At 37.1% G+C, this 27927-nt stretch overlaps 1 protein-coding gene across 1 annotated transcript in view; it reads right to left on the minus strand.

Annotated features, from left to right (window-relative positions):
- FAT4 (FAT atypical cadherin 4) overlaps window positions 1-27878 on the minus strand; it is a 173704-nt gene extending 145826 nt beyond the window's left edge. The window contains exon 1 of the mRNA XM_072788481.1: window positions 22561-27878. Within this exon, the coding sequence (XP_072644582.1) occupies window positions 22561-27735 (5175 nt within the window). The 5' untranslated portion in view covers window positions 27736-27878. The remainder of the gene's footprint in view (window positions 1-22560) is intronic.
- Between the last annotated feature and the right edge of the window lie 49 nt (window positions 27879-27927).

Here is a 27927-nt window from a genome sequence, read left to right on the forward strand (position 1 = left end):
TCATTCAGTGCTCACCATGATAAGCATAGTCACCATCTGTCACTATACATTATGAAAATATTATTGCTTATATTCCTAATACTGCACTTTTCACCTTTGTGACTATTTTATAGCTGGAAGTTCATACCTCTTACCTAATCCCCTTCACTTATTTTGCCCATATTTTCCACTCTAGCAACCACCAATTTATTCTCTGTATTTAAGAGTCTGTTTTGGTTTGTTTTGCTTTTTTAGATTCCATATATAAAGTAAATTCAAATGAAAAGATATAATCTAGTATTTGAAGAGTGGATACTATTAAAATGTCCATATTACCCAAAGCAATCTAAATATTTAATGCAATCCCGATCAAAATACCAATAGTATTTTTCACAGAACTAGAGTACATAATCCTAAAATTTGTATGGAACTACAAAAGATGTTGAATAGCCAAAGCAATCTCGAAAAAGAACAAAGCTGGAGGCATTACAATCCCTGATTTCAAAATATACTTCAAAGCTATAATAATCAAAGTAGTATGGTACTGGCATAAAAATAGGCACAGATCAATGGAACAAGAATGAAAATCCAGAAATAAAGTAACTCACATATGGTCACTTAATCTGTGAAAGAAGAAGCAAGAATATATAATGGGGAAAAGATAGTCTTCTTAATAAATAGTGTTAGGAAAACTGGAAAGCGACATGCAAAAAATATCACTTTCTTAATCCATACACAAAAACAAATTCAAAAAGAATTAAAGACCCAAACGTGAGATATGAGGAACTTTTTTCTTTTTTTTTTTTTTTTTTTTTTTTTTTTTTTTTTTGAGGAACTTTTTTCATTGCAGTTAATGAGTTGTGAGAGGTCCCTGGCAACTTTAAACATGTAAATTGCTTCACCTATCAAGAAAGTCACTATCCAAATGCACTTCCTCTGCTCACTTCCTGCAACTTACATCAAAACCCAAATCTGGGGGACACCTGGGTGGCTCAGCAGTTGAGTGTCTGTCTTTGGCTCAGGGTGGATCCCAGAGTCCTGGGATAAAGTCACACATCGGGCTCCCTGCATGGAGCCTGCTTCACCCTCTGCCTATGTCTCTGCCTGTCTGTGTGTGTGTGTGTGTCTCTCATGAATAAATAAATAAAATCTTAAAAAAAAAATCTGTATCAGATCATCTACTACAACACAACATGGTCCTGTGCCCAGCTCAGTAACTGTTCTTGATCTCTATTTTACAAAGTCCTGGGTTGAGTTTACCTTTGGAAAATACCTGGTGCTTTCTCCCTCCTCACTCTTTAGCAGTTCATGTAAGTCCAAGACCAAATTTCTCTTCAGGAAGTCCCTGAATCTCAAGTGAACGTACACTTAATAATGTGGTTAACTACTATCTTTTGTCTCCTCTCACAAAGTTGCTGCTACGTTCTTTTCTATGCTGTGGCTTCTCCAATTTTTTTTTTACCAGAGAAGGGCCAATATTTATTTTTTATTTAATTTTCTAAGCAGTGAAGTTCTTTACACATTAAGTGGTCATTATGCAAACTCAGATTTTTAAAAGTATGTTCAAAAGTCTGAGATAAATAAAATCATTAAAAACTGCTATTAATACTATGTTGAGACACAAAATTAAAGTTTCATCATTTTCTAATCAAATGGACTTCTAGATTAGATAAAAGTTCTTGATTTAGAGGATCCATTAGAACAGTCAGTGGATGGTTACACACACTGGTGGGAAAGTGGGAGGAGTCTGGTCCTTAGGCTGTGGATTCCAGCCCTGGCAGCTGAAAAGCAACCGACCCCATGAACTGAAGCTGCTTCATTCATCATTGTTTTCAAACCAGTGTAGATGCAGGGCAACACACCTGGAATAAACTACTGACTTGTTTCTGAAAATGTCTGCACTAACTGAAGGAGAGTAAGCTGTCAGTATGCAGAAGAGTAGATGCAGAAAATATAAGTAGATGCTCTTAAAAAAGAGCCCTTAGTATAAGAACCACCAGTGTTTTCAAAGTACGCACTGGATAGGATTTAAACCTACAAAATGATTGGTTCCTTAAAAGCTTACGTAGCTTCTACATGAAATTATGCGTAAATGCAGCAAAACATTTACGATCTAGTAACTAAAATGCTCATACAATTAATGTTGGCCAGTATAGTTCTTTATAACCCAATGTACAATTTCAAAATTATATGGCATTGATTTATTTGCTTTAGACATATATTCAAAATAACTGTAGATAGGTGAAACGTTCGCTGTTTAAAAATTCTGATTTAATATAATAACCAAGAAATAAAAAAAGCAGTGAAATCAATGAACAAAGTTTTACACACTGGCATTTTAGTTTTCATTTTAGTATTTTAGTATTCTTAGCTATGGAGAAATATAACATTTTGTTTCTCTCTTCAACCAGTTGTTTTCATTATAAAGAATAAAATTATATGTGTATGATGACATCTACAACATATTTAGGTGCTAGCCATGATCACATTAAATTTTGACAAATATACTGGTTTAGGAATTTTTAATATTTAAAAGTATATTCATAGTAAATAAGAAAATAAGAAAAACAGTCTTTTAAAAAACATCTTTCTAATTCAGAAGCCTAAATTAAAATAAAATACAACGGCAAACACGATTATTTGGTTTAGAATATGAACTATGTACAAAGAACTCACCAATATTTTTCAGATTAATGGATATGCATATCCATTCATAACATATACAATTATATGTTATGAAACATAAAAATGTAGTTATTAAACTATATATATTATATAGTTATTAAACTATATAATATAGTTATAGTTATTAAACTATATATATTATATAGTTTAATATATATATATATATGAAGCAATTATGCAATAGTTTGACTGCAAATCTTGGCCACTGACTCTTACTCCTCTGTAGCACCAACCTAAATAGATTTCTCAAGATAAGAAATTATTTGCAGGTGTAATGAGATGATTTATAATGTGGATTGTATGTATTGCCTAATATAGAAAGTAAAAACCCAAAGAAGCTAAAATGGCTATCATTCAGTAATAATAATCTAATGGACACAGAGCTAGCAGTTTGAAATATAAAAAGAGCCCTAAAAAGTAGGAACACAAAACCTTGAACTTCTTAATATGAAAAACAAAACAAAACAAAAAACTAGGAGAAACCTTTTGTACATTAAATAAAAAGTCATATGCTAACTAAAAATACCTTTAAATGTATGTAATGTATCTCATGCTCTCAATATTTAAAATGCTATTTTTAGTCTGTTTTTTATAATTTAGATATATTTATATTAGAATCCAAAGCACACTATAAACTTAAAATATATCATGTAATAATTTAATAATTGCCTAAATGTTATTTTGATTAGAAGTCTACCCTGAGAATGCATTTACTTTAGGTAAGAACCAGTAGAATATAAAAGTATATTTTAATTATTTTTTTTAATTATTTATTTTAAAAATAATTTAGTTACTAGTTTTTCTACTAAGTCAATGTGTTCCTCATGCAAAAATATTGTAAAAGAGATAACTCAGCAATTCTCACCTAGCTTTGTTTTAAAATTATAATCAAATAACTATAAAATCTCAAATCACTAGAAATATGATTATTGGTAAACTTAATGAATCCCTTTCATAGGATAAAGTACTTATTAACAATTTTAGACAGGGACACCTGGATGGCTCAGCAGTTGAGCTTCTGCCTTTGGCTCAAGGTATGATTCCGATCCTGGGATCGAGTCTCACATTGGGCTCCCTGCATGGAGTCTGCTTCTCCCTCTGTCTGCATCTCTGCCCCTCTGTCTGTCTCTCATGAATAAATAATAAAATGCTTAAAAAAAAAACAGCTTTAGACATCATAAGACATTTTATGCACACATAATTAGGCATTTCTACTTATATGTGGTTTGGTTATTCAGAATATATGAATGTCAGTCAGTGGAACAGAGTTCTGATCAGTCAATAAAGAGCTAATTGATTAAATTTATTAATGTTCAAGTAAGTTTTCAGAGTTTTGTTGGTGTTCCTAAAATTTATTTTCCCATTTTTGCTGATATAACCCTTACGTCCAATTCTGTATATATGTAATTATATAAAATATTTTCATTAACTTGACTATGAAGATTTGTGTGTGCCCTGGACGAGAAATGACCAAAATCTATCTCTCTGGTAACCACTTCAAATGACTATTTCATATTAGAATAGACCACTGGGGATCCCTGGGTGGCGCAGCGGTTTAGCGCCTGCCTTTGGCCCAGGGCATGATCCTGGAGACCCGGGATCGAATCCCATGTCGGGCTCCCGGTGCATGGAGCCTGCTTCTCCCCCTGCCTATGTCTCTGCCTCTCTCTCTCTCTCTCTCTGTGTGACTATCAGAAATAAATAAAAATTAAAAAAAAAAAAAGTTTTAGAATAGACCACTGAAGAAGGGACTCAGATTCCTATTATAGAGTTATAGAATCTCAATAAAATTTAAAAATAATATTACAAATTAGAATACCTAGAGCTATTATAACAATTTCAATTTCATATTTGATGACATGAAAGCTATTCTTTTAATACTTGAATTAGAACTTTTTGAGCTTATGAAAGTTTTACTCTCAAAAACATCTTTATATAAACTTCATATTGGTAAGATCTGCTTGATGCTTTAAGTTTATCAACATCAGTCACCATGCCGAAAATTTAGAAGTTTACAGATCACAAGTTAGAATGATCTTATAGTACTCTCTAAGGTGCTTCATATAAATCACTCATATGTAATATTAAGATAATCATCTATTTACTCATTCAATCATATTCAATAATGCCAAGATCATCTTTATTTTAGGAAAATTATATTTTGTATCATGTGATGGATTTTTCAAACAAAATACCTTGAAATATTTCCTGTAGTCTTTGTTCATAGAACCTCGAAGATGTCATTTCACTTAACTGTACATATTCATTTTATAAAATGAAAGAATGAAAGGACATTTAGGAAATCATTAATCTTTTGTAAATGAGGGAAAGCCACACATCGTCTCAATAAATCAATGTCTTTGGAAGACACAAAAGATTTCTGGTTTAATTCAAAATCCTTTCTTTAAAATGCCAAATGTCTCTATATTATGCAGAAGTGTTCCAGATGGCTGGGCACATGTTTCAATTAAGTGAAATTACAATTTTTTTCAAGTGTTCTTTTACTCTGTTACATATAGAATGTTGCACGTGTAACTACTAATTGTGTCTTGATTGCTGTAGGTAACAATGCTCTTATTTTTAAATACAAATGCTTTTTAGATAAGGGACAATATATATAAAACTAAAAACCATTATGCAGTATACAAGTCAGATCTTAAAAAGGATAATGAGGGCATGATGGATTTAATTGAGGACATGATGGGATCCTAAATTTTTTAACAGTTCTATTAATGATTAACCAATTTTCTCATAAGTGTGCTTTTTGATAGCTCCCATGATTTCACTTTTCAGAAAATTTCAGAAAATTGAAACACTTGGAGACTCCACACAATAGTAATTGCACAATTATTGAAATATAATATGAAAACTAAGAGGTCTTCCACAAATAAGTCAGTAAGTTCATAATATCTCATTTACTATTAAATCTAAATCTCTATAAATTCCTATATAAATCCTATATATCTACTATCTCAGGCCACCTGATGTACTTTTAAATACACCTTATACACTCTGTTCTAAGCAAAAGGTCTTTATTTTAGTTCCTTTTAAATATACTCTCCTAGGAATGGCTCTATGAATACCTGAATACTAATAGTTCTTTCACATTGTTCTTTTCCTTGTGTCTCTCTGAAACAATTGTTTTTCTTAAGAAGTTTTAATAACTTAAAATTGACATGTTTTAACAAGAGTCTATTTTTCTCATATTCTTTCTAAATGTATAACAAATATAAAAATAGATGATAGATAAATAGATAAAAGCTGTCTTGTTAAAGTAATTTCTGAGAAGACAGTGAAGGGATACTGAAAGTCATGTAACGATTTATAACACATTTACATGAGCTTAATTAATCAAAAAATGGGCAGTGTGCATTTTATTTCAATTTACATTTTATTATTTCACTAGTTGTTATAGATACTTGCCATATCTTGACAACTATTGTCAAAATATTTTATTACTTTTCAATAGATATCAAATTAGAAAATGTATCTATCCATTAGTGCTCCATATGTTAATCTTACTACTATACTACTAGTATTACTACTTCAGAGAAGTTTTCTAAATTTGCAAAAGTGTGATTAATTGCTTGTATAAAACCTGACCTAGTATAGAATAATGGTGCCTTACAATGAGGTCTGTGGCCATTTGCATCAGAATCGCTTGTGGGAGGGGAAAAAAAAAAAGACAGGTTCCAAGGACCTTTCTAGAGTCTTTTGAGAAACAGTCTGCATTTAAAATAATTATCCACATAAGGAATTCTGATGTGCATTAAGTTTTGAGAACTAATCAAACTAAAAGACATCACCATATGAAAATTAAATATTGTTAAAGTTTACACTTTGCTTCAGTTGACTATTTCCAAATAGAAAGAACAAAAGCTCTTGAAAAACTATATTGAAGGACATAATGTTTTTATACATTCTCATACTTTGTATGAGTCAGTATACAAGTGATTTTTTTAAAAATATTTTCTAGATTTATTTGCTTAAAATCTTGCATCTATGATTTTTAAATTTATGACTCATTCCAAAAAGACTTAAAGTGATATCTGAAGAAGCATTCACGCTATTATTTGCAAATAATATGCCATGTACGGTGAATATATTAATGACCTTATTTTTTAGTTTCCAAACTGTTATCTTCGTCAGCAACTTCGGTTGAGTTGTGCTACTGGAAAGGATGAGTTTTCGAGTTGATGTCTGGGTTTAAATCTCTGCTCTGTGTTTTTCTAATCGTGTGACCCAAAGTGAGCAAATCTGTCTTTGTTAAGCCTGAGTTTTCTCATCTGTAAAATGATAATAACATCTATTTCACAGAATTATTCTGAGATTTGAATTAAAAAACATGAATAGCCATCTGCTCTTAATAAATAAGTTGCATTGTTTTAAGGGTAGTTGCTATTATTGTTCAATAATATTATTTAATAACCATGCTGTTATTGTTTAATTACCATTACCAGAAATGGAAATAATGTTGGAGACAGATGATTAAATATAATCCCTGAGCAAATATGTCATCAAATATAAACATGTGTGGAGGCATCTTTGGGCTAAGGTAGCTCTTAAGGTCAGAGAGGGTAGCTGCACTGAATGGACCTGTATCCAAGCTGGGAGGAACTGGACACACATTAGGACTGAGAAGCCATCTTGGACCAGGTACATTACAGTATCTCTGGGGTGAGTCCAATGGTAGGCACACTTCAAATCAAACTCCATTTAGTTACAGGATGATATAGCAAATATTTTTCAAAAATGGGAAAATAATAAAGATAGGTATTGTTTCACCAATGTTTTCTCAGAATATAGAACATGAAAATAACTTCAAATAGCTTAAAGTATGCAGACAACCCCTCGTGAAGTGCAAAAACTGAAGGTTAAATAGGATAAATAATCTCAATTGCATGGAACCAGTTATTACAATTCACTGGTAAAACTTTTTTCATGATAGAGTTTTCTACACTCTCTGATAATGGTTTATGTGATGTTTGTCTTTCTATTACACTATTGCCACTTGAAAGCATGCAACTGGAAAATGCAAATTTAAATCTCTAGTACTGAACATGATGTCTGGCACATCAAACATTGGAATGAAAGAATGGAGGCGATACAAAGGCAAATAAACTGATTAAAAAATAATAAATAAGAACGAAGTCCTAACCAAGAAACAGACTATGAAATACAGAGAATAAGCTGTTACCAGAGGGGAGGTGGGTGGGGAGATGGATGAAATAGTGGATGGGGATTAAGAAGTGTACTTGTCATATCATCAAATGGTTTCACTCATATGCAGAATACAAAAAATAGTGAAAGGGACTATAAGGGAAAGGAGAGAAACTGAGTGGGGAAAATTAGAGAGGAAGACAAAACATGAGACTCCTAACTCTGGGAAACAAACAAAGGGTTGCAGAAGGGGAAGAGGGTGGGGGGGTGGATGGGGTGATTGGGTGATGGGCACTAAAGAGAGCACTTGAATGGATGAGCACTGGGTGTTATATGAGCACTGGGTGTTATACAATATGTTGGAAATTTAAATTTACACAACTTTTTAAATGTGCTTGTCGTGATGAGCACCAGGTGATACAGGGAAGTGTTAAATCACTATATTGGACACCTGAAACTAATATTATACTGTATGTTAACTAATTGAAATTTAAATAAAAACTTAAAAAAATAAGAACAAGGTCCTCATTTAGAAGTCTTTGGTTCATGCCTAGGTTACAATGTGCAGAAATAAGACTTAGCAAGGTGAACATATACATCTGGGCAAATGGCCAGGAAAAAGATAAATATCTCTTCTGTTTCTATGTCCACCTTGCACCTTAGAAGAAAACTGGAAATCCTAAGTAGGTTGAATTTTCTACTGGGAAAAGCTGCAAGAGAGCTCTCAAACTTGTTCTCATTTAAAGGCAGGAATGAAAAGATAGGTGTCATTTATCCAATTCTCAATGTTATACTCTTGATATTTTGGCTGGTCAAAGACAAAATTATCAACTATGTAAATGAAAAAGGTGACTCAATACTTATTTTAGGGGAATACCCTGTGTACATTTATTTAGTTCTCAAATCAGCTCTGTGAAATAGGTATCAAAGCATCAGTGCCCTCCTTTGAGACATCTATTTCACAGACCTGCTTTGAGAAGCTTCAAATATTGAGAAAAGTGCTTTAATATTTGACACTTTCATCAGAACAAAATTAGATAATGCTTATCTGGCTTTGTATTATATTAAAATTTTTAAAGAATCCTGTAATGTATATAAATCATGTGTAAACTTGGTATTTTGAGAACTATATCACTTCCCTGTCTTAGTGAATAGACTTCCTTTCCTTACTTATGTCTTTCAGCTCAGTCAGTAATCACTGTCATTTAAAAATTATTTTTTAATCTATTATCATGAGGAAAATTACCACAGAGGTAATTTTTTAATGTGCTTCTTTAATAATTTTTCTAAATCTAGAAAATAGAACTTATAAGTTTGGTTCTGTTTCCCTTCTGCATGGTATCATTAGAAATGTCCTCCCAATTCCTGCATAAACAGTAGCTATTTACATACCAGTAGCTGCTTACATTTTTTTCTTTTAATCATTGCCTTCTGGACCACACAAGAAGCAACTGAATGTAGCATCAGTAAAAGTAAACCAAACAATCTTTTAGGAAATTCTGCATTGCTGTGTGTACTAGACATTTTTGTCACAACACTTAATAAGTGGTTAGAATTCCCTGCCTTTAACACTTGAAGACACTGTGGCTCAGAGAAGTTTAGCCTCTGCTTCAAGGACACACAGCACGAAAGGGTAAAGCCTACAATTAAAGAAAATTATTCTGACTTCCAAATTTACGTTTATTTTAGCATTTAACCATTCTTTGACAACTGCACTCAATTATTAAGAATAACATAAAACTCCTTCAGAAAGTGAAGTTACACACTAAATCCTCTAATCAAGGTTTGAAAATAGAAAAAAACTGAAGTTATGAAAATGAAATTTAAATTGTCCTTTTACTTCTTCAAATGTTTACCTGTGCATTATAACTTATACTATTGACTAATATAATGCATTTACTTAGTCCATTGTTTTCAAATACTTTGAGCCAGAAGGTAGGGACAAGCTAGGAAGTAAAATGTACAATGTGATTTATTTAATTTTAGACATGTGTAATAAACACTTCCCTCCTAGATGATTTCCTAGAAGTACTGCCCCATCCTCCACTATCTAATATCTACCACAACTTTCTATTTATTTATTTTTAACAAAAATGGATTCTCTGAATGTATTTTCTCCAGGTTGCTGAGCAACAAAATATTCTTCATCTCAGTATAAACACACTGACACATAGAAAAGTGCTGAGAAGAAAATACAATAATAGACACCTCTATCAGCTACAGCCATCTGTGTTCAGTTTGACCTAAATTTTTGGCAAGCTTGTGTTGTCCCTCCCATCCCAAACCATCTTGTCCTATAAAGAAAACTTTTACTCAAACTTTTACTCCCACTTCCTTCATATTCTGGCAAGTCAGAGGTCAAGTGGTGTTCTAAATCTGCCAGGCTCTGGACTTCAAATACTAAGGATTCATTACTTACTTGTAACCAATTACAACCTCAATGCATAAACAAATAACTTTCCCTACTTTTTATGCAAAGTAATAAAATACTCAGTTGGCATTGCAATGCGAGCAGTTCTGTCCCACTTAATCATACACATGAATTATTATTTTAATCTTCTCAGTGGAGAATTAAAGTACCATCTTAAGAAATAAAGGATGAATTAACTTTTTGTAGCAATTAAAGGACAGGCAGCTACTGGTGAAAATGCTACATTAAAGCAATACAATCAATTCAAGTAATATTTAGTAACTCTGAATCTGTTTCTAAGAAACAGACACAATCTAAGAAACAGATTGCTAGATTTGTGCCAGGTGTTTTAAATGATTGCCTTAAAATAAACAATTTTGCCTTTAAAAATACCAGTCTCCTCATAAATTAAGCTAAAATTGTACTGAAAACCCCTCTAAGTCAGGTTTTCCCCGTGATGTGCTGCAAATATGTTAATGTGAAAAACCCAACAGGGATGTTCTTTGTAGGACTATAAAATATTAACTCACCACATTAAATAAAGCCAAACATAAGCACTTTACCAATGGGAATCTCTTCTAATCCATAAATAAATAATTTGTCAGAATCATATTTTTATAATCTGTCATAACCCCACAATAAAAGATATCACAATAAAGCGAGGTTGAAAATCTGTCATTGTACTAGTGAAGGTACCATTTTTAAAAAATCATCTCTTTTTCAGTATCTATTAGATAAATTCCTCTTGGGGCTCCAGTTTTAGAAAAATCTGTACATTTTTTGTTAACACTCTTGCACATGCATGTGCATGTTTAGCCATACAACACTATGACTTCTATTCCTGATCTTATTTCTGTTTGATTTGGCCTTTAGAAAGCCAAACATAAACTCAGAAGTCTACTTAAATTATTTTGACTAAAGAACAAAGAACTATATACTATAGAACACTACACCAAGCAAGAAGGATGCACATTGTCTCTGGGTATATGCTTATTTTGAAGTTTTCAGTCAGTAGCAAAACATTTTTTTTCTTTTCAGGGAAATGTTTTAACTATGAATTAGAAAACTCTAACTTAAGAAGTTATCAGAATTTATATGTCTCATAAAACTCAAAGTAGTTTTGAAGAAAAGGTGGTTTAACCTTTGATGAAGACAGTTTGACTTCAGTTAAGAGAACTGCATGAAGCAGTTGATAAAAAATGTTTTCAAAATAAGCCCACAAAGAAACACACAATTTCATGGTAGTTGGTATTTCACTACCATCACTGAAAAATGGAGAGATGAACATTCTTCATCTAAATCAATGTAAGGCTTCATAATGAAGTGGACAATGAACAAACTAATATTTTAACTTGATTGTTTCATAAGCAACTAAGCTTCTCAGCAAAGTTTCCGGATTAACAAATTACTTCACTTTAGGGACTATAACTCTTATTGAATTATGTCAACAACAATAAAATGGTGGATGGGTAAACAGCATTAATTTAATCCCAGACTGGACAATGTGGCTTAATGTGAAGCATGTTGACCAAAGTCAGAAAAACCCAGATGTTGTCTAGATTTGTGAACACACAAAAATCATTAAATTCTCTGTGCCTTGTCCTTAAAATGAAAAGAACACCTGACTTATCTCCTTACAGACTTGTTAGGGAAATCAAGAGAAAGAAAGGCTTGCACTCAAAAACACTTTAGACACAGAAAGTTAATAGTTTAATGTTAATGGTTTTGTGCATATCTGTACTTTGGAGAAAAGAGGAAGAAAGTTACAAACTTCACTGAGTATCTCTTTTTTTCCCCCTTGCAATAAGTTATGAAATGAGTATTGTCATTCAAATTTTACAGATGAAAAAATGAGAGTAGCAGTAACAACATTTGAATTGAGATTCTTCCAAATTGAAAGCATACAGCCTGCCAACTACACCTCAATCAGGATGAATTATTAAGCAACATTTTCCCTGCTGTATTTTATTAATCAAATTTATTAATATTACTGATGTCAAATGTTGATCAAGGATGGCAAATTTGAAAAAAGACTGTACCTAAATTTATTAATAGTGAAAGTACTAATCTTTTTAAAAAGGGTCTGTGTATTCATTTTTTTGCTCGAGAGCAACATGGTTTATGATAAGATTTGCTCTTTACAGCAGAATTAGGTAAGTTCCAAGAAAATGAGAAGACATGGTAATGGTGTAGCTACATTGTGATATATAATCTAAAATGTTCTACTTCACAAAAAATATCTACAAAATAAGCATTAGTGATCCCACTGTACTTCTGACACCAACAATTTCTGAATATTGAGTTGCAGGACTCTTAGCCAGTCAAGTCATACAGCCACTGTCATTGTAGCTAGGAAAATCAGTCCTTGCCAATTAGCTAGCTTCACTAATTTCAGAAGAAGCTCCATAGCTTGGCTTAAGATATGAAAAATGACTCCTTTACTTCATCATGCATTTCTGACTGAGTTCCTAGCCTTTAAGCAGTGTATTTGCAATGTTTTCAACAGTGATTCCTTAGTTTATCAAAGATTTACTGAATGTCTGAATTGAGCCCAGCCCTATTGTAGTTATTGGGAATACAGCAGTAATAAACAGATGCAAGCCTTTCCCCTCATGGAATATATATTTTAGAGAGAAGACATATCATAAACAAAATAAAGAAATAACATATGGTTATGTTGGGTGATGACAGAGTCTAAGGAGACACAAAAGGAAGAAAAGAGAAAAAGGGAATTTGAGGGAAAGAGAACTTTGTAAGGTGACTTTGAGAAAAGATGTGAGCAAAGCAAGAAGCAAGCAGTCCAGGCAGAGGGCACAGCTAGCACACAGACTCAGAGGCAGAGGAAGCACTGGAGGCTGGGGCCTAGAGCCCTCACTGTGGTTGCTGAGCAAGCTCAGCAAGGAGAGCCAGGAGGAAAAAAAGTCAGGAAAGCAAATGACAAGAGCTGGTCACATAGGACATTCTGGTGGGAGAATGATAGGTAAAACATAATTAAAATTATAGATCTGTAAATCATATTACACACACACACACTCTTATACATGTATGATAGATGATAGATAGATAGATAGATAGATAGATAGATAGATAGATAATTGAAAGTAATGAGATTGATTGGGCTCCTCAACAGAATATTGTAGATTAGAAAGGGAAGAATTTCAAGAACCGATTCCAGGGGTATTCCAACATTTAGCATTTGGGAGATAAGAGGCTGGTGCATTAGACTGGTAAATCCTATGGAAGAGGAATATGAAAAACCACAGCAGATAAGTAGAGAGCAGGTAGGATGAGAAGGTGCTACAGTGATGTTAATAAAGGAAGATTCATTCTCAATTATAATGTGAGATATGAGCAAATACTTGAAGGAAGGAAACGATCCAAATGGAAGAAAATTATCCAAATAGATATCTAGAGGAAAGAGTGTTCTATGAAGAAGGAAGGAAGGGCCAGGAGCAAAGGCTCCAAAGCAGGTGTGTATTTAGAAAATTGTAGGAATAGAAAGACACCAGTATGAGTAAAGCAATCAAGCAAGGCAAGAGAATAGAAGGAAAGGATGTTGGAAATCAATAAGAAAACGTCTTCAATAATCTAAGGAAAAGATGACAATGTCTTAGGTCAAGATAGTAATGGTAGAAGTGATAAATGATCCAGCTTCTGAATATATTTTTAAGATATCCAAGATTAGCTAAACAGATTTTACTTAGGGTGGAATCAAAGATGATTCCAGGGATCCCTGAGTGACTCAGCGGTTTGGCGCCTGCCTTTGGCCCAGGTCGCGATCCTGGAGACCCGGGATCGAATCCCATGTCGGGCTCCCGGTGCATGGAGCCTGCTTCTCCCTCTGCCTATGTCTCTGTCTCTCTGTCTGTCTCTCTCTCTCTCTCTCTCTCTCTCTCTGTGACTATCATAAATAAATACAAATTAAAAAAAAAAGATGATTCCAAGTTTTTTGACCTGAACAATTAGAAGATTGGAATTGACATCAATTGAGAAAGAGATGGCTAGAAAGTAGATTTCTACTGGGGAAGATAACAGAAGCTCAGATTTGGAAACATTCATTTAAAACATCTATTAAGAAATAATTAAACAAAAAAAAAAAAAAAGAAAGAAATAATTAAACATAATGAGTATGGAGTTGGTTATATAAATATGGTATTTAGGAGAAATATATATTGTAGAAACAAAACTTTGGAGTCATCAATGTAATATATGTTATTTAAAATCATAAGATTGATTGAAATCCTCAAGAAAATAAGTATACATTGAAAGGAGGATTTCAATAATTGATTCCATTTAGAATTTAAGGAGAGAAGCTGGTAAAGGAGGCTGAGAAGGAATTGGTCAAAGAAATAGGATTAAAAATCCAAGATATGATGACTTAGAAGTATGTATACAATGAGCACTAAGCACTGACCATTGGATGTTGAAATGTGGCTATCATGGTGGCCTTGGTAAGATCAATTTTCATTGGAGGGGCAGAAGTTAAGCCTGATGAGGTGAATTTAAAAGATAATGAGAAGAAAGAAAATGGGGATAGGCAACTTTTTCAAGAAATTTTGCTGAAAGGGAAGAAAATAAATCTGGAAGAATAGAAATATATTCCCACCTCAAGTTTATGAAATCAAAATGAAAAACTTACAAATTATAGGTCCATTTTTTCAAGCCTAACCTAAATAAAGATTAACAGGGAGCTAAAGTAATCTTACTACTAGATCATTACCTAAATTTAAATTTACTCCCTATTTCTTCAGTCAGCGGTATGAAGAAATATTGAAATATGAAAACAACTTTTTACATAGTGAAAACTGTGTGCCTAGGAGTCTACAGGAAGTATTGACCATTCTTATAATACATAGTGCTAATTAGTGCTGAAAGAGGATTAAAAGTACATATGGTGGAATTAGAGTGCTGGGTTCAAATCGTGCTTTCACTGTAAACCAGCTCCATAAACTTACCCTCTACTAGCCTCAGTATTGTCATTTTCGAATAGTGAGATGTCGTCATATATACCTCCAGGAATATTGTGAAGGCAAGACATCGCCCAGTGCTTACCACTTGTCTGACATGATGTAAGCACTTTACATATGTTAGACTCTGTAAATGACAAAATATTTCAGAAAAGAAATATCAAATAATCTGAAACAAATAATCGGTAACAACAGCATGGTTCCCAACTGTCAGTTGTCTAGCAGGGTTTGTCCATGTCCCTCAACATTTCCTGAGTGTTCCCTAAAATTTGGTTTTTACTTCTGATTGTTTCTTAAATATAGGCATATGTCTGGAAGCTGAAAAAGACTGTGTACCTATGGTCGATTCTTGATTACCACATATAAATTATCTGCCAATTAGATTACCTTTCTTCTTCATGACTTTATTGTCTCATTTTGTATCAGGATCTTAACACCAACAGTCTTTGTATAATGGTTGCAAAAATGCTAACATATGATATTATATATGTTAAGATATAATATATATTACATATGTGTATTTTATAAAAAAATACTTCTCTAATAGAACTGCTTTTACTTGTCTCCACTCCTTACACTCTCTCCTCCTTATTTAATTACTAAAATTGGCCTCTGTTGTCACAGACTGCTTAAAGCCTGAAAATATTAGAAGATATTTACCACATTTTATATCTTGGATGCTTTAAAGTACTTTTAAATTCATCTTGGCCTAAATTATTTGCTGGTTGTTCTTTTCCTATTTCCACTCACACAGTCCTAATTCTAAATACTACCTACTTTCATGGATATTATAAACAGCTGAACTTTAGACTTACTAGTTCTTGGAATAGGGGACCCACCTTCAGGCCTGTGGAATCCTTTATAGGCCCTCACAACTAATGAGGTTCCTAGGCAGTTTTTCATTGTAATGATGACAAAGTAAAAGGTGTAAACAATATGATGAAGAATTGATTCTATAAAACGCTAAGTACATATATACCTTTCCAAAATATTCCTAGAGTAGCTTCTTCAAAATCTGTTGAAACAATAAGGAATTAAAATGAGTAGTATAAAGGCCAGGAAAAAAAAAAAAGGACTAAATTAATCAGAAAATAAGTTATGTCTATGGAAATCTATTACCAACCAGAAAGACCAAATCAAGCATCTGAAGCCATATATAAATATGGAGCATGATATTGGCCATTTAATTGGCCATCAGTATTGGTGTTTGTAATACACATGTGTACACGTCTTGAAAAATTAATCACAATATTTTGTTTAATAAATTTAGAAACATATCGATAAGAAAAAATAAAACCAGAAAATAATCACAGGTTGCTTTTTAAAAAGAACACTGGAGATCAAAGCAGAAAGAGCAATAAAACGTTTTTCTCCTTTTAATATAATCTTCACATTTCATCCACTCCAACTCCATCATATTCCTAGAAGAGTAAGATTTATCATCTATCAATCCAAAAATGGATTCTCCACCTCCATAAATTACAGCAACTACTTCTAAATTGCACAGGACTATGGACTAGAAGAAGCATGACCAATACCTATGCTCTTTATTTGTCTCCAATTCCCATCCCTCATATTCTGAGTCTTTCTCCTTGCTCCAGAAACAGTCACATGTCCCAATTTGAGATTGTTACCACCACTAACTGAACCATAAAAATATATAGCATCTGTTGATGCCCATGATTGAGGCAAGTAAAAACCATGTTTCCCTTAGTTCAGACAACATATAATACTAATTTTCAAAGACTTTTTAACAATAAATAAAGGCATGAAAACAAGATTATTCAAAACATACATATACATACTCATATCTATAGAGTAAAGGGACCTTCCTTCTTTTAACAGAAACCACAGATTTCCCTGGCTTTATAGAATAGTAGGTATGATATAAATAATGGACTAATCCATATCTGGATGTGATTTTCCTTTCTATCTATCTGAATTTAAGCAAATCATTTAACCTTTCTGAGACTGTTTCCACAGCTATGAAGTGGGAATGATATTAACAGTGCATTGGTGCAGTATGTTGAGGCTCAAATAATATAATCTCAAAGCACATAGCACTTAATCACTGGACATAGCAGTAGTCAATAAATGTTATTATAATAATTATTATTATTATTTACCTGGTTCTGTTGCTCATATTTTGCCTTGTGAGGGATGATACACAAGACATACAGACATTTAATCTAAGATTCTAACTCTGATTCTTTTTTTTTAAATTTTATTTATTTATTTATTTATTTATGATAGACATAGAGACTGAGAGAGGCAGAGGGAGAAGCAGGCTCGATGCCGGGAGCCCGACATGGGACTCGATCCCGGGACTCCAGGATCACATCCCGGGCCAAAGGCAGGTGCTAAACCGCTGAGCCACCCAGGAATCCCACTAACTCTAATTCTAAATCTTCTAGAAGACAATTGTTTCTAATCTTGGTATTCAGCACTAATCTTGCAAATGTCTCATTGTTTCTCTTAGAAATCCTGATGATGTTCACTGTGAAAACACTTTATTATCCAATTGCTAAAACTCATTTCTAATTATTAATGTCATAGTCCATGCACCTATTCCAAACACACTTTTCATAGACCATTTCTAGTGGCTTTTCTTAAACTGAAATGTAAAAATCTAATTACCTAGACCAATGGTTCTCCTCAGTGAAACATGGGGCTTGAGACACATCAGAGTTCTATTAAAGAGTCCTGGGAAGTCAAAACTGTCTTCATAGGGCAGCCCAGGTGGTTCAGCGGTTTAGTGCAGCCTTCAGCCCAGGGTGTGATCCTGGAGACCTGGGATTGAGTCCCACATCAGGCTCCCTGCATGGAGCCTGCTTCTGCCTCTGCCTGTGTCTCTGCCTCTCTCTGTATCTCTCATGAATAAATAAATAAAATCTTTAAAAAAAAAAAGCTGTCTTCATAATAATGCAAAACGTTTCTTACCTTTTTCTCTGTATTGACATGTACACTAGAGGTGCAAAAACAATGATGGATAAAACTGCTGATGCCTTAGCCCAAATTAAAGTAGTAGCTCTAAAGTATTCTAGCAGTAATTGTATTCTTCAAAGCTAGGCACACACAGTAAAAATAAAATGCCAGTTTCACTTAAAAACTGAAGAAAATCTTTTGAAGAAATAGCAAAATTATTAAATTCATTAAATCTAGGCCCTTAAATCTCAATGTTTTTTTCAATATTTTGTGTGGCAGATAGTAGAATGTACATAAACCACTAATCTGTACCTAAGTACTGTAGTTGTCTCAAATAAAAACATGCATATGACTCAACTGCAAGCTAACCTAGCTGCTTTACTTATGGGATACAGTTTTTACCTGAAAGAACAACTGACAGGGAAACTATAATTTTTTAGACTTGAGTATGTGGCAGATAACTTGTTTGTTAGCAAATGAACAAAGGAGGCCTGACACTTGAAGGTAAACAATAATACATGTTGTTAATAATAAATTTTGAGATTTTTGAGTAAAAATTCAAATTTTGAAAAACTTCTAACCATTGCCATGAAGTTGAGAGTCAGTTCATATTTAAAGAGTTTTTTGAGAAGATTCTTAGCAATTATACCAGTATTTTCCAAATGATCCATTCCTGATATTTCTAAGCCATGAATAGGTAAAAATGATATAATCAAAATGCAAGATAGATCAATGTATTTTTACGTAACAAAGTATAAAAAGTTCACTAATAGGATTTCAAACTGCACATTGCAAGTAAATTTTAAGAAAGTACCACTTGTGGAGTTCTGGTGTAGTATCAAAAGAAAACTGACAGTTATATGAAAAGAATATCAACGTCATAGATCTGAATGAGGATTTATTCTTTTCATATACTTTAACTTTACTGCAGTGGAATGAATGAGAAGATGTGAGAATCCAGCTGTGTTCTCTTGAGCCAGATATTAAAGGGATTTATGAAAATATAAAATAATGTCTCTCTTTTCATTATTTTTTTTAAGTTTGGTAAAATCAAGTTTTTTTTAATGAAGTAAAAATATGTGTTTCATATTTAAATTTTTTTCTCAGTTTTAATGTTCAAAATGATATATTTTGATAGATAAGACACACCTAAACAAAAGCTCTTTGAAGTCCTTGACAATTTCTAAGAACATACTGGGGTACTAAGAAAAACAAATTTGAGAACTGTGACCTGGACACATGTACAGTATGTCCTTCCATTTAAGCCCTAAGTTCCATGTAAGACCACCCACCTAAGTTTCTCTTTCCTCTTTGAGTTTTCTGACAATTCTCAATTCACTCATAGAAGAGATAATTGGCATGTCTTTACATCCTTAGTCCAATTCAGGATTAAGATCAAGTTTATTAATTTCCCCCTTTCCCCAGCTTCTCTCTGTTGAATGATTCCTGAGGCAAAAGAAAACATTCTGGTCTTAACTCCTCTACCATCTCATTTAACTAACATGTACTGAGCACCTACTATATGTCAGGTATATGCTAGACTCTGAGATAATAAAGATCAATGAAACAAAACTTCCGGCTTTGTTAGAGGTACAAGCAAGTCCCTAAGTTGCATGTTTCTATACAACACATATTAAAAAAAGAAATGTCTATTGAAGTATTGCATCCCTATTTTTTCTTGAACCTAGAAAAATAGTACAAACTTTATATGAGCTGTTCTAACATAATCAAGACTCTTCTAAGAATACTAAGACACAAAACTGTAATAAATCTTATGTCTGCAACTCAGAAGCCATCCTCGAACAACTCCTATCCATGCCAAAGTTTTAGATATGATAAGTAGGGTAAGTGAAAGAGTACAGCTGGACAGATCTCTAGATGAGCAATATCAGAGCCACAGTCCCTAGCTCTCTCCACAAATGTCAGAGCTTGAAAAAGAATGCAGATTAAATCATTTCTCTTTTACCCACTGACCCTCTGCTTGCCCATGGAATGTGATCAGCTATGACTCTAGCCAGAAACCTGAGTAAGCAACCCAGACCTCTATCAGTGCACCTAAGTATTTAAAAAAAAAAAAAATGTACTGGAGTGAAGTTTGCACTTGAAAACAACTGAAAAATCACCTCTGACAATCAGGGGTAACATCACTTATTTTTGCACGGTAACAGTATATTAATTGTTTGAGCAGAAGGAAGAAAAGAACTTTACTGTATATACTTGAAAGATACAACCAATAATAATATGAAATTCTAGCTCCCAACTACTGCTTTCAATATTCTTTGGAGAAACACATTTGCTTTTAATTATAGGAGTGGTTGGAGCTTGGAAACTCAAACTTGGTTTACAATTTCAGCACTTTAGTTCACAGAAAACACCCTGACAGTTTTTCTGACTTAAAAAAAAAAATCATCACAGTGAATTATCCCCAGACTTTTAGAAAAACAGGGTGCAGTAAATATGAGCGACTTTTTCTATTGATATTATTTGATATGAAAAATGTAACAGACATACTATCCCCTATCACCAACAATGATTTATAATAATTATTTTTCAATTCTCATGCTTATTGCAGATACAGCACCATTTAATAAATTTAAGCCAAGCTGATCTTTGCATATCTAATGAGTACGTAACAATACAAAATAAATCTAATGATACCAATGGGCATTTATTTCTCACTCTCCATGTTGTTCTAATAAAATGTAATGCACTGAACCAAACAACAACAGCAACCAATAACATAATTTGTTTTACCATTTAACAAGTTCATCTAAAGTCTAGAATGACTTATTTGCCTGTTTTTAATAAATATTTCAGTTTTCTAACTAATTAAATCTCTTTATCTAATAAATAATCCCAGAGAAGGAAGGTAGAAATAGGGGATTGGCTAACGTGAGGGATAACCCGAAATCAATATAAAATTACATTTAATTCATGGTCTAAGTTAAACCAAATAGCTCGACATATAAGACCCATGTTAAGATCTTTAAAAAGCTAATTAGGTAAAAGAGGACATTTGGGTTAGAAGTCCCTTCAGGGCTATGTATATAAGATAAAGCTGAATTTCAGTTAGAATTATATCTCTAAGAATTATATCTCTATTAAGAATTATATCTCTAATTATATCTCTAATATCCTCTAGGCCATGAATATGCTGCTCTATCTGCAGAATAGATACAGCTAGCTATTATGAAAAAAATCACAAGGGGTTCAAAAAGATAATAATAATAAATGAACATTTTAAATGAAGAAAAACCCTCATCCCCTGCCCCCCTCCCCCCCAGGGGAAAAAAAAAAAAAAGAAAGAAAGCAAGAAAACAAATACGTAAGCCTCAATTTCACTAGTATATTGTGCCTGGATTATTGCCAAGTATCACAAACCACATTTGATATTTTATGTTTTTGGCTGAGTGACACTAGAATGTCTTTGAGGGGAGTGAGGAGGGAAAAAAGAAACTTAGCAAACAGGGAACAAGAGCTTTCCAGAGTGTAGCTATGTGATTTCTAGTTGATCATCAAAACAACATTGGAAGTAGTTTAATGAAAATGCAAATCAACAATACACAGAGGTAGTAGCCTAAAATATACCCCAGAGAAGGCCAAGCTTAGAATTCTTTAGGCATATGCTAGCAACCCTAACTTCTTACCCATCCACAGACAGAACAACATGTGCCTACAGCATGGTACCAAACACAGATTTGTATCAAGAAGCACCCTCTAATCTCTGATAATTCACAGCATATTACATGCTTTTATTCAAGAGGGAAGAGAAAGGATCACCCTAAGTCAGAAGATAGTGCCTCAAACGTGAAAGCAGATGAAATCAGGAATCTCCCCAAACTTGGCTCAGCACGTTAAAATTAGTCACTGTCTATAAAGAAACTGCCAAGACTGCTGAGGATGTGAAAGTTAATACTGTCCTGATGTAAACTGCCAGTCTGTACTGTCTTGCCACTCCTCCCAAAAAGCTTTTCTATAATGCTGATTTCTACCAAATTCTTCATTTTGGAATAGAAATGTAAGTCTGAAATTGCCCATTCTCTAGCAGACTTCCTTACTGAAAGGTGTCTAGTCAGTGCACTGATTTAGCTGAGACAAATGGATTTTTTCTTTTTTTCTTTCTTTCTTTCTTTTTTTTTTTTTTTTTTTTTTTTTTTCACTTCTGAATGGCCAGATTTCTCCCTGGCCTTATACATATGATTGCTATGAGAAGTATAAAATATAAACCGTTTGTTGTTTGGTTTTGACCAAGATTAAAGTTAAATATTAGGTGATTCTTGTTACTTTTTATGACAGAACCTTTTATATGCGTTCCTGTCAGTAATATGAACAATACGCAATGAAGGTAAAAAGTCACAGGAAGTAAATACAAGAGAATGATCTTTCCAAAAAGCACATCAACAAATAATTCAGAAATGACTACAAAATCATTACCTCTGCTCTCTGTGTTCTGGGAAAGGCAGTTGACTTTTCTATGGCATAAACATCCACCAGGTAAAGACATGCTCCTTGCTCCCGGTCCAGGATGGCTGCAGTCTGAATTATGCCAGTTTGCCGTCCAATAGTAAAGAGACGCCCAACTGTTTTTTCTTCACAACGAACTGAGACAATGTAATACTCCACGGGGGCTTCAGATCCTCTAGGGCTAGCTGCTTCTATTGATATTACATTGGTACCAATGGGTTCACCTTCCTTCAAAATAGTTATATATTTGGGTTGAGTAAAAACAGGTCCATCGAGGCCCTGAAGAATGATGGTCAACTCAGTGGTAGATTTCCTCCTCTCGGGGCCAAGGTCTGTTGCTGAAACTATGAGGTTATAGATCAGCTGTGAAGGCACCAGCGCTGAGGCCACTCTCAGGTCTCCACTGTAACGATCCACAATGAAGGTGTCTGTGTCCCCATTGATGATCTCATACTCCACTTCTCCATTCGCCCCTTCATCTGGGTCTGCAGCCATTATTGTTGTCAGAACAGAACCAATCACGGCTGCAGGGTCCGCAGCAAGGGCATTTTGTGATATAAACATCGGAACGTTGTCATTGAGGTCCGTGACCAAAATGGTCACGTTTTTCAAAGCGTAGCGTCTAGTTTCTATAGGCACAGCTTGATCGTTGGCTTTGACAGTTAACTCAAAGAGATTAGCAAACTCCCGATCTATTTCAGCATTCGTATATATGGTGCCTTTGACTTCATCTATGCCAAAGTGGTTGCCCCTGGGCATCTGTTGAACGATTGCGTAGGACAGCTGCCCGTTAATGTCTGCATCAGGGTCATGTGCAGTCACTGAAATGACAGACGTTCCAATGGGAATGTTCTCAACAATAGACTTGAAGATATCCCCAGGAGGAAAGCTGGGCGGATTGTCATTAAAGTCCCTCACATGTATGACCACTGACATGGTAGAGGAACGAGGAGGTCTTCCTTGGTCCTTTGCTGTTATGTTTAATTTGTACAGAGACTGGGTTTCAAAGTCCAATTTTTTGGCCAGGAAAATACTCCCAGTGTTTGGGCTAATGCTAAAAGTCCCATGGTTGTTAGTTCCAGTAATACTATAATGTAAATCAGCGTTGTCACCTGAATCTGAATCAGTTGCAGTAACAGAGGACACAAGTTCACCAATTCTCATGTTTTCCAAAACATCAACAAACAGTGTCGATTTGGGGAAAGAAGGGGTATTGTCATTTTCATCTAAAATATCAATATTTAAGGTACAGGTTGAATTGAGGGGGACCGCCCCTGAATCCACCGCTTGTATTACAAGGGAATAGGCAGGTGTTGCTTCATAGTCTAGTTTGCCAATTAGTGTCACCTGACCAGAGGTACTGTCTATAGCGAACTGTCTTTCTTCATTTCCTTTTATCACAGAATAGTGGATAAGCCCATTATTACCTTCATCAACATCTGAGGCAGATACTCTTAAAACCTGTGTCAGGTTGGCTGCCGACTCTGATATTGTAGCTTGGTAAAAGTCTTTTAAAAATTTGGGCGCATTATCATTTATATCCTTCATGTAAACATGTACTGTGGCCTGATCCTTGAGAGGCTGAGGGAGCCCCTGATCCACTGCAATGACCGTAAAGCTAAACACTGCGGTCCCCCTCTGCCTCATAAGAGACTCCCTGTCAAACTGGCGAGTGTTTGTGATTTCCCCACTAATAGCATGCAACTCAAAATCTGGCTGCACCATTTCAAAAGAATACCTCACTTCTCCATTTGGCCCAAAGTCTTTATCTATAGCATTTACTTTGCCCACAAATGACCCAGCTCTCTGCTCCTCTTCAAAATAAAACGTGTAATTGGTACTGTTAAAAAGAGGTCTGTTATCATTTACATCTTCTAAAATTACAGTAACATTCACAGTAGCGCTAAGGGGTTCCACTGCTCTGTCAGAAGCAACAACCAGTAAAACATATCTGTCTTGAAGTTCACGGTCCAGTTCACTTTTTATATACAATTGACCATCTGGGAATATGCCAAAGGCATCCCCAGTATTTCCTTCAGCAATGCTGTATGCAATTTCACCATTTGCTCCCGAATCCTTATCAAAAGCTTGCACTTTAAAGAATCGGGAATTCACAGGTTCTGACTCAGAAAGGGTGACCTCATACGAAAGTTGGTCAAACACTGGTGGGTTGTCATTTACATCATGAACATAAACCGTTAAGACAAAGCTAGAGGAGAGCTGTGGGACACCCATATCGGACGCCAAGATCTCTATTTGGTAGGAACCAGCGTGAACATCCAGGGGCCCTAGCAGACTGATATTACCATTCTTTTCATTGATAGCAAACAGGTTCTTGGGGTTTTGCTTCAGGCTATAGAGTACCATGCCATTGACACCTTCGTCAGGGTCCACAGCTTTGGCCTGGAAAATGCTGTGACCTGCCTGCCAATTCTCCACCACGTTTACACTCTCTACTGCCTGAAGGAAATGGGGAGAGTTGTCATTCAAATCCTTAACTGTTATGTTAACCACAGTGTCTCCAGTCACTGTGCCCCCACTGGCCACTACTTTCAGCTGATAAAAGGATTGTTCTTCTCTGTCAATCACACTTGCCGTGGTAAGGTGCCCCGTGACCTGGTTGATAGCAAACATACCTTTCTGATCCCCAGTAGTAATGAGATAACTGATGTTGGAATTGAGATCCATGGTGGATGCAGACACACTACCCACATGATATCCCAGGGCCACATTCTCAAAGACCACGAAGCTGTAGGCGGCCTGGCTGAACACGGGTGGGTTGTCTTGAGTGTCCAGGACCGTGATGGTCACTATCGCCTGGTTGGGAGACTGTAAATTGCCACCATCGGTAGCCACTATCTGCAACTGGTAAGCTGTCTTCTCTTCTCTGTCTAGGGCCATTCTGGTAGAAATAACCCCGCTCTGAGCATTGACTTGAAACCGAGACCTGTCCCCAGCCGAGATACTGTATCTGACAGTCCCATTGAGACCCAGATCTGGGTCAGTGGCAGATACCGTAGTGATGTAACTTCCCCCAGGCTCATTCTCCTGAATGTGAGCAAAGTACTGGACTGGGTAGAACACAGGACTGTTGTCATTCACGTCCAGGAGACTCACGTTTATGCGAGCCATCGATGACTGGGGAGGGGAGCCCAGATCTGTGGCCAGGACCAGCAGGGAGTAAAAAGCTTGCTCCTCTCTGTCCAAGGAGGCGACAGTACTCAACCTCCCAGACACAGGATCCAGCCGGAAGGATCTCTGGTCAGTCTCCGCCTCCTGCAGGGAGAAGCGCACCGTCCCATTGTCACCCAGGTCTCTGTCAGTGGCCCCGAGCACCAGTAGTTCTGTCCCTGTTGGGGCGTTCTCAACCACAGACACGGCGTAGCCCTCCGGCTGGCTAAAAGCTGGCTTCTCATCATTCACATCCAGGAGCGTTACCACGAGCTGGGCATAGGAAAACTTGGGGTGCACCCCCTGGTCCCGAGCGCTGATATTGAGTACAATCTGGGAAGCGAGCTCACGGTCCAAGCCCCCCGCAGCCCCGGTGGTCACGAGGCCGCTGTGTTCGCTGATGTGGAACCAACCCAGGCCGTTGCCAGAGACGATGCTGTAGCGCAGGTTCGCGTTGAGGCCAGAGTCGCCGTCGGTGGCGGACACGCCGCTCACGTAGCTTCCCGGGGGCGCCTCCTCGCTCAGGTTCACTCGGTACACCTGCTGCGCGAACACCGGAGGGTGGTCGTTGATGTCATTCACAAAAATCACCAGGCTGGCCACCGAGGAGCGCGCCCGGGCCGCCGCGCCAGGGGGCGCCCCGAAGTTATCGGAGACGGAGACCGTGAGGTTGTAGGAAGGGATGCGCTCGCGGTCCAGGGCGCTGGCCACCTTGATGAGGCTCAGGTTTGGCACTTTGCTGCTCTGCACCTCGAAGTGGCGCTGCTCGTTGCCCCCCAGAATCTGCACCGAGATGTTCCCGTTGGCCGCCGGCGAGTCTGCGTCGGTCACGGTGAGCAGGGCCACCACGGTGCCCACCTGGGCGTTCTCGTCCACAGAGGCGTAGCGCGAGGTGGCGGGGAAGTAGCGGAACTTCACCACCGGGTCGTTGTCGTTGACGTCCAGCAGCTGAATGAGCGCCTCGGCACGGCCGGTGAGGGAAGGCACGCCCCGGTCCAGAGCCTGCACCGTAAGCGAGTACTGGCGCCTGGCCTCGAAGTCCAGGGGCTCCCGCACCGTGATGAGCCCGGTCTCGGGGTCCATCTGGAAGGGCGTGCCCTCGTCCTGCAGCCGGTAGCGGATGTCGGCGTTGGTGCCCTCGTCCGCGTCCGCCGCCGCCACCTGGAGGACGCTGGAGCCCACCGCCGCGTCCTCCGGCACCCCCGCCTGGTAGTGCGAGCTGCCGAACACCGGGGGGTTGTCATTGATGTCCTGCACGGTCACGTTCACCTGCAGGTAGCCCCGCCGCTTCGGCTCCCCCTTGTCCTCCACCTCCACCAGCAGCTGGTACTGCGGCGTGACCTCGCGGTCCAGCCCGCCCTTGGACACCAGGTGCAGAAACGCACCCTCGCCGCTCGGGTTCAGGGTGATGTCCAGGCGGAAGCGCCCCGCCTCGTTGCCCTGGACGATGCGGTAAGAGCGGTGGTCCACACCGTTGGAGCCGATGTCCGAGTCGGTGGCCGTATCCAAGATGACCTGGCGTCCGCTGCTGCTGTCCTCCTTGAAAGTGACCACGATGGAGGGATCGGGGAAGACCGGCGCGTTGTCGTTGAGGTCCCGCACCAGCACCCGCACTTCGGTGGGGTAGGTGGGGGAGCTGGAAAGCACCACCAGGTTGATCACGTCGCTGGGCAGGCTCTCGCGGTCGATGGTGGCGGTGGTGTAGACGGCCCCGGTGCTACTGTTTATGGCAAACAGGGCGTGGCTTTCGCTGAGCCGGTAGGTGAAGCCGGGGCGCGTCTGGATGGTGCCCACCAGCGTGCCGGGCGGCTGCTCCTCCAGCACCTGGAACACCTGGCGCTGCTCGGCCCCGCGGACCCGGGCCGGCCCGGGCAGCTGTGAGAGCAGCCACAGGACTCGGAGGAGCTGGAAGACCGGCCGAGTGGGCAGCTGGAGCCCAGGGCGCCCGGGCGCCCCGTCCGCCGCCAGGCGCATGGTCCCGGCTCCCTGGAACGGTGTGATGAGGAGAAGGAGAGTGATGCAGAAGAGTAGCAGCAGCGGTTGGGAAGCCCCGCACAGGGCGCGGCGATGCCTCGAGGGCTCCGCTATTTCAAAGAACCTCCGGCCCCGCGGAGGCAGCTCGCTTCAGAGAAAGGCTCCAGGTAGCCGCCTGGGCGTGCAGGACGA

Source organism: Canis lupus, chromosome 20 (assembly GCF_048164855.1).
Source record: "Canis lupus baileyi chromosome 20, mCanLup2.hap1, whole genome shotgun sequence".
Lineage (NCBI taxonomy): Eukaryota > Metazoa > Chordata > Mammalia > Carnivora > Canidae > Canis > Canis lupus.